Below are 8,613 nucleotides of genomic sequence, written 5' to 3' on the forward strand. Positions count from 1 at the left end.
CCAGACCATGTTGATTTCTCTCTGTGTCCGGCAACCGTCTGGTTGCAGTGGTGGGTTCTCTTCTGGTCCTGGATAAGTGAGCGTTGCTACTAGAGAGGCTGTGGATGTGTGGGCCAGGCTTGTATAGAGTATACTGGGGATGCTGCCAGCTCAGCAGGGGGAAACCCAGCCTCGTGGCTCTTCAGAGCTGCTGGCCGTCACTCAGGGAAGATGTCTTAATTTACATTTATATGGTTTTCATTTTAGTAACATTTACTATTCTTAAGAGTAGATTTATTGATCTTATGTGTGTTTTACCTGCGTGTATGTCTGCGCACTGTGTCTACTTAGTGCCCGAAGAGGTCAGAAGAGGGCATCAGATTCCCCTGGAACTGGAGTTATGCACGGTTATAAACCATCACGTGGGTGCTGGGAATTGAACCTGTGTCCTCTGCAAAAGTAATATGTGCTCTTAAGCATTGAGCTGGCTCTCCAGCCCCACATTTAAGACTTTAGATGTAAAAAGTGTTTCACATGTTTTTTGATAAAGGAGAGAGAGAAGAGGAAGCACGAGAGGATTCTGAGTGAAGAGCTGGTGGCTGCAGTCACTTACCTCAACCAGTTCCTGCCCCCGGAGCACACCATTGTCTACATCCCCTGGGACATGGCCAAGTACACCAAGAGGTGAGAGATCGGCAGAGCCTGGCTGAGCCTCTGGGGTGACGCAGCTCCTTCAGTTTCCTTTGTGAGACTTAGGTGAGGACGTTGTGCCTCCATCAGGTGTCCGGTTTTCCCGCTGCGCAGTCTGTCACCTCCTCCCTTCCGTTCCTGACAGCAGCAGTGCCGCCATTTTCTGTTTTGCTCTCCACTCTCTGGTCATCTGTCTCCTAGATGAACAGCAGTAGCTCTGTTGATAGGAAGTCCTAGCTCCTCACTGTGCGCCTCAAGCCCCATCAGCTGGTTGGTTCTGGAATGTTATAACCTTAACTTATTTGGGACTGATCTATTTGAGAAAACCTGGGCTTTATTCCCAGAGCTAGCCCCACCCCAGGGTGGTCCTGTTGCTTGCCACCCACCTCCACCGCTACCCTGTCCCATGTTTCCTCCCTTAACCTCCAAGATTTGGTTCAAAACTAATCTCTTCTAAGAAACCCTTTCCCACTGAGCCTTGTACTGTCTTCTCCGAGTGTACCTCGCGTTGCAGAAGCTGCGGGTTTATTTACTGTCACTGTATTGTTTTGTACGTGTTGTGTTTCTTCCCCCTGAATCTTTTTATGGAATTAGTACGCCAGGCACACACAAGTGCACCCATGTCCTGGAACATGTTAGTTAAGTTGTTGAAACAGTCATGTTATCGTATGTTTCCATTTTTCTTCCCCTGCTACTGCACTGTGCGTGGTCCTTGCCTGGTTATGTAGGGTTTGACTGACAGCTACTGAGGAGGGACAGGCTCACAGGAACGTTGGGTGCCAAGATTGAGGAGTATGCTGGTATTTGATATCTAATTGGCTTGTTAGTTATTGAGTACACATTATATTTCCAGCTTAATTATTTCCATGTTTCTGTTACATAAACCACAAGATTAAAACAGTCAAGTCCCCAAGCATCATTTCTGTTGATGCTGTTTGCTTAGATGGAAGAGTAAATATGCACGGACACCTAAGTTCTCCCTCTTCCGCCTTCCCCGCTCAGTAAGCTGTGCAACGTTCTCGACCGGCTGAATGTGATTGCAGAAAGCGTGGTAAAGAAGACTGGATTCTTTGTGAACCGCCCTGATTCTTACTGCAGCATTTTACGGCCGGACGAGAAGTATGTATGACGCTTAAAATCTTAGCACGAGAGATGGGGAGACGAGCATTTGCTGTACCAGCTTGGAGACCCCAGTTCAACCCCTGGAACCCACACCAGAAAGCCAGGGTGTGGCCTGTGCTTGTCGTCCCAGCACTGAGGAGGCAGAGATAGGCAAATCCCGGGGCAGGATGGCTCAGCAGTTAAAGGCTTCTTCCTCCTAGCCTGAATCCCAAGTTCCCATATATTAGGAGAGAGATGACTCCCGCATGCCACCCTTTGACTTTGTATTGGGTACTGTGAGGTACAGAAGCGCCCCACGCCCCACACCATTACCACATACACAAAGAAAACGTAAGTCAAGATATTTGTTCTTATGTACAGACATTCTAGGAGTTAGGGACACGACTTAGTGAGTGACAGCACTCACCTTGCAAGCATGAGGATGGCCAGCACCCATGTGAGAGCCTGGGCATGACTGTGTGTGCCTGTGACTCCAGCATTAGGAAGCAGAGAGTCACATTCCAAATGCTTGCAGCTCACGAGTGCACACACGGGCACACACACACACACACACACACACACACACAGGTGTGCACATGCACACACTGTAAAATAAAATATTATAAGTACTGGAAGTCTGTGCTAAGTAGAGGACGGAAGGATGGATGAACAGGGGTAGGGAGGCTGTTGAGGAGACTGCAGGAACATTCCCTGTGTGCTTGGGAACTCCTGTGGCGGCTTTCCATTGGAAGCCACAGGAGTCTTTCATTCACTTTGTGGAAGAAGCGTTACAGTATGTGTGTAAAGTAGACTTGTCTGTAGTGAACTCCTTGTTTGCCACATAGTAGACCAGGGAGGTCTTTCTGATTGACAGTGGATACTTTCATGAATGTAGACTCTGGCAACATGCCACAGTGATTTGCTCACTGCTTGTTTCTTGGCGGCTTCCAGAAAGGATGCATTCCTTATTGACATGTGAAGGAACCAGTGTCCGCGTATTCCCAGCATTTGATCTCAGTCAGCATAGTAACTCCGGTGTGGAGTAAGACCTCAGCAAACCTAGTGTCTACGTTTGCAAGACGCCTTCTGCTATAGTTGGCAGGATTTGCATTCCAGGGAATCATAAGGTACAGGGAGAAGACAAAGCTGTAGAAGGTCTTACACCTGCAATTGTCCATGGTTACAGAGACTGGAGAAAGATACGGGCTTGAAGGAAAGCCAAGGCAGTCTGGTAGAACACAGAGAGGGTGTCCAAGAGGGACACTGGCACCTTACGATGACTCCAACCCCAGCTTGCTTTGAGTATGGTGACTGACTGTCTCAGTTATTCACACTGAACAGAGCAAGAGTGCAGAACTATCTGACGTCAGACAGCTTCCCTTCTATTGCTGTAGCTCTTAGAATCTACATATATATATATACACGTGTGTGTATATATATACGTATATATATATATACATATATATATATATATATGTATATATATATATACACACACACACACACACACACGTATATATATCATATCAACCCTGCCCCCTTTTAAAAATAGAAAACAGGGTTGGGGTGTGGCTTAGTCGTAGTGCATGTGCTCAGGGAGCCCAGGGCTGGGTTTAGTTCCCAGCACTGGAAGACAACGGAATGTAAAGTGTCTGTTTTTACCCACAGGTGGAACGAACTAGGAGGTCACGTGATTCCCACTGGTCGGCTCCAGGTATGGATACTATTATATTCATAATGAGTACCAGGTGTGGATACTATTATATTCATAATGAATACAATCCGTGTCCATGGTGTGCACTGTTTTAGGGGTTGAGGACTTGGTGATGTTTCGCTTGTTTTGTTTTATTTGAGACAGGCTCTCACTATGCAGCCCAGGCTAGCCAGATGCTCACTCTGTAGATCAGGCTTTCCTTGAACTCACAGAGAACCTGCCTGTGTTTGCTTCCCATGTGCTGGGATTATAGGTGTCCGCTGCCGTACTCAGTTCATTTTTTGTAATGTTTTCTATTAGCAAACATGAAGATGTATTTGATGCAAAATTATTAATAACTTGAAAATGGTTTTTAAAAGTTTTCTTGCTAGTGTTTTAAATCTTATATAAATATATATAGCAGATACTATATAGCTTATACATTTTTCTACATATAAATTTTTATTACTGGAAGTTAAAAACAAGGATATATGGAAATAATAGGTTAGATTGGTTTTGTAAAGCAAACTAGTGTGCGTTACACTTGTTAGCTTTGTTTTAAGCGTGGTATAGCTGGTGACTGGAATGAGGGCACTCTGCTCTTTCAAAGGACCCAAGCTTGGTTCCCAGCACTCGTCCCGTCCCATTCCACCCTTCTGCCGGGTGACTCTGCTTCAGGGAGACTGACACCATCTTTGACTTTTATGGGCACTAGCACATACAGGAACACACACAAACACACACACACACACACACACACACACGCACAGCGTTAACCACTAAATAGTTGGTTTGTATAATGAAGGAGCAATATCAGATAAAAAAATCGATATTTGACTAATTAGATAATATAGAAAATATTAGCTGTTTGCTTTATCCTGTTGAGCCTTCAAAGTAAATTCAAATATAGATTGGGTTTAGTGATGCTGTCAGAGTAACATTAAGTGAAAAGTAAATATAACCTTATATGATTTAGCAAATTGTTCTTTGTGATTTTAAATGCTGAACTTTGCCAGATGTGAAACTTGTTCAGGATTAGCTCCCACAGCGTTTGCTCTGTCCCTTAAGGGAGGAGTTTCCCTGGGGTTGGAAGTAGTCCAGGTGTCTGAACAGTGACCTGAAAACCTCCCCGTGTTCTTTGTAGACCGGCATCCTTCGAACCAACTGCGTGGACTGTTTGGATCGCCACCAACACGGCGCAGTTTCATGGTGGGCAAGTGCGCCCTGGCTTACCAGCTCTATTCCTTAGGACTGATTGACAAGCCCAACCTGCAGTTCGATACGGACGCAGTGAGGTAATGCTTGTCTGCTGCCATTTGAAAGGCAGCACTGACAAAGGCAGACTCGACTTACGGGATTTTATAACTGGTTCTACTTTCAGCTTCTTAAAGGTTTATGGCTCCTAAATGGACAATATTCAAGTTACTTCTATATTTCTACCGTGTGGTTTGTATATTACTGCCATTGGGTATTGTGTTGTTTGCTTGTGTTGTCATTAAACACTGTTTTTTTTTTTTAAAGATAAATTCAAAGTACATCTACAAACTAATAGGTTAAATTAAAACCCAAACGGCACTGATAGATGGTAAGCTTCTGTACACATGTGAACTAAGCGTACAAAGCGTGTAAGAGATTCTTCACTCGGGACTGTCTGTCAGCTCTGTGAAAAGAGAAAACATATGGCTTGCCTGTCTGCTGGGGTCAGAATGTTCCTGTCACCCTTAGGTCCTTGTTGAAATCCTCACCCCAAAAGTGGTAGTATCAGGGGGTGGGCTCTTTGGGACTTGCTTAGATCTAAGGGCAGAATCCCTGTCCCTGGGATTAGCGGCGTATAAATGTCACTAAGGGCTGTCTGTGAGTCTCTTCCTTATTTGAGGACAAAGCAAGGTGACCTGGCCTATGACCTGAAGGGCCTTTTCCAGGCAGTGACTCTGTAGATGCCTTTGTCTTAGACGTTGTAGCTCCCAGAACCACGAGAAATAAAGGTTTCTTGGTTATAAGCCACCTTGTCTAGGCTACGCTGTTACAGTGGCCCAAACAGAGCATGGCACTGTCTGTAACAAGACCATGTGTTTAGCAACAATCAGAGGAACCGAATAGTGTCATGGGAAGTGAGTTGCCCCGGCAGACTGTAGGCGACTGGAGTGCTTCGGACATGGCTAGAACCAGCTTGGTCCAGCTTTAGTTACATTTTTGGTGCCTCATTTTCTCATTAGAGTTTTCTGTATGAAACAATGCGTTTTGCATTTACACTCATTTCAAGCCTCTAAAGACTCACAGGAAAGATTCAGAAGGGTTCAATTAAGGATTCTTTTCCCCAAGTCTGGCCCTCTGGACGACTTGTGCAATCATTTGGGTTAATTTTCTTGGTAATGGGACTGTCCCCAGGGCGCATGCTCTGTCGCTGAGTTCTGCCCAGTCCCTCTCTCCATTTTACATTCTGGGACAGAGTCTTACCAGCTTGCTCAGGCTGCCTTTGAATTCACGCACAAGCAGGCCTTGAACTTGTGATTCTCCTGGCTTATCCATCCTCCTTGGTAGCTGGGATTATGGATCTGAGTCACCAGACTTGGTGACAACATTGTATAGCATGTGTTTCCCTTCTGTGTAGGTTATTTGAGGAGCTCTATGAAGACCATGGAGACACCCTTTCCCTGCAGTACGGGGGCTCTCAGCTGGTTCACCGGGTAAAGACCTACAGAAAGATAGCGCCGTGGACCCAGCACTCCAAGGACATCATGCAGACGCTGTCCAGGTACTACAGCAACGCCTTCTCAGGTAAGTCCCTGGCAGGGGCGGTCCTGCCACCCACACTACAGCTGGCAGGGGCCGGTCCTGCCACTCACACTACGGCTGGCTTTCTTCTGGTACATGGATGCTTCTCTTTTTAGCTCTTTATTTAAATAAGGTTTTCATTATTTATAGATTTAAATAAAATGGACTTTGTGACTTAGAAGGTACTCAAAAACTATTTAATTCAGGAATAAATAAACATTCGGATACTTTTTGAGACTGGTTTCACATATCCCGGGTTGGTCTCACTCATGCTGAGTATCGGAGGATGACCTTGAACTTCCGATCTTCCTGAATGCTGGGATTGCAGGGGGGCCCTCACTGTGCCTGATGTGTAAGGTGCTGAGGATTAAAAACAAAAGTCTGTGCATGCTGGGCAAGCAGTCTGCCAACGGTTACTGTGCCCAAATTCTGTGTTCTAAAGTAGGCCACCGTTGCTCTCCGCCACTCAGAGTTGCATGGTTTAATGTGATGGGATGTGGTTGGGCTTCTAGACTCTTCCTCCTCGTGTCTTTCTCCTTCTGTTTCTGAACGTAGAAATTCAAAAAAGCGTTAAATCATTTTTTTCAAACAGGGGTTAACATCTTGGTAGTTATTTATGAGTGTGTTACTCAATTTAAAAATGTCAGCTAGAAATGAATAATGACATTAGCGTGGGATTACTCACCTAGTCACACATCTGTGACCTGCAAGTACTAAATCATTCGAGTACAGGTCTCCAGTGGCCCATCTCCTGCCTACATTCAGATGCCATTGTCAGCATACATAACGCATGTCACAGGCTGAAGCAATTATGAGACACGTTTCCATACACAGAATTCCTCCAGGAAGAGCCCAGTGGCTGATCCTATGAGATTTCCTCAGGGTCTGTGGGAGGAGGTGAAGTTGTTCTCTGGGATGAACTGCTGTTGCTCCCTAGGCCTCCCTCCCAGTTCTTTACCTCAAGTGAATAGAGAGAAAGGCTTCAAACGGGCTCTAGGTGCTGCCTTTGGAGGGATCCCATGTGCTCACTATAGATGGCTATACATTAGCTCTACAGCAGAGGGATGGCTGAGAAGAGTGCTATATGCTGAGACTGTCTGCAGACTTAGAGTAAACCTTACGGGAAAGGAGTGTTTAAATGGCTCCAGATGGAGCCTTCTAGAAACAGGCTGTCAGCATTGGGTTGGCTGGGCCCTAGCTAGTTGAGTTTCCCTGGAGGACCAAGAGGCCCTGACAGCCAAGGATCTGGCGGTAGAACTGGAAGCCTTCTCTCAAGTAAAAAGATCCAGGTGCTCGAACCAAGGAAGTTGTAAGAAAGTCCCGAGCGATAGGAGCCTGAGAAACATCCCTGGGCATCAACATTTATTTTCAATGTTTGAGGTCCTGAGCAGATGGAAGTGAGTCAGGTATGGCTCTGTTTGTATGCAACAAAGAGACAGGGCAACGTAAGGGAGCATGCTAGCATTTCCACAGTGTTTGTGGTCAGTGGTCCAGGCACAGTTGTGGCGGTGGGGGGTGGGGTGTCCTGCTTAGACTGTGAAGGCTGTAGTTAGGATATTAACCAGGCCATCTCATTTGAAGCTCTAGCTAGGAAAGAGGCCACCTCCGAGCCCATGTGTTTGTTGACAGAATCCAGTTCTGACCTGTAGGATGCAGGACGCTTGCTGCTTTACAAATGGCTCTGGAAAGAGCCTGTTAGTGAGTCTGCTGGCAGGACAGTCTCCCATAGGTCACATAATCCCAAGAATGACATCCTACTGCATGCCAGAGCCCACTGACCAGAGGCAAACCACAAGTCCTGTGCACACAACTAAAGTGCTAGCATGACCAGCAGACACTGTCTTCTAGTTGTGGATGCCGGAAGTCTAACAGTGTCAGCAGGACAGTTCCCACTGAAAGCCATGGACGAGGACCCTCCCTTGCTTCTGTCTGCTGGTGGCCGGCAGCCTTGTGTCTGTGGACTGGCACAGTGGTGCGCCTCACGCTTTACTCCTTGTGTTGAGGTCTGTCTTCATGACGTTCTCTTCCGTGTTTCCCTTTCCTTTTCCTATGAGGACACCAGCCAGCCTGACTGGATCAAGAGCCCGGTGTACCCCAGTGTGATTGCATCTTAATATGATTATATCTACAAAGGTTATTTCTGAGCATGATCATGTCCCTGGCGTTGTGGGGTTCAGCCTTCTGGATCCCTGTGGAGACTGCAAGTGTCAGCACAGGGACAGACTCCTGGGTACGTGTCTCCATGATAAAGCTTGAGGACTGCCCTTAGAGAAGCAGTGTCCGTCTACCCTCCCACCCTCTCCTGTCACCATTGCCCTTGCAAAGGCGATCATGATTGACACTTAAGGACCAAGGCTGTTTTGTAGGAGTAGAAG

General features: G+C 46.4%; 1 protein-coding gene across 1 annotated transcript in view; it reads left to right on the forward strand.

Moving 5' to 3' along the window:
* LOC117701885 (polyphosphoinositide phosphatase-like) overlaps positions 1–8,352 on the forward strand; it is a 50,462-nt gene extending 42,110 nt beyond the window's left edge. Inside the window, 7 exon segments of the mRNA XM_034493290.2 lie at positions 530–663; positions 1,672–1,788; positions 3,439–3,484; positions 4,608–4,649; positions 4,652–4,758; positions 6,075–6,241; positions 8,087–8,352. Of these exon segments, the coding sequence (XP_034349181.1) occupies positions 530–663; positions 1,672–1,788; positions 3,439–3,484; positions 4,608–4,649; positions 4,652–4,758; positions 6,075–6,241; positions 8,087–8,352 (879 nt within the window).
* The last annotated feature ends 261 nt before the right edge of the window (positions 8,353–8,613 follow it).

Source organism: Arvicanthis niloticus, unplaced genomic scaffold (assembly GCF_011762505.2).
Source record: "Arvicanthis niloticus isolate mArvNil1 unplaced genomic scaffold, mArvNil1.pat.X pat_scaffold_299_arrow_ctg1, whole genome shotgun sequence".
Taxonomy (NCBI): Eukaryota; Metazoa; Chordata; class Mammalia; order Rodentia; family Muridae; genus Arvicanthis; species Arvicanthis niloticus.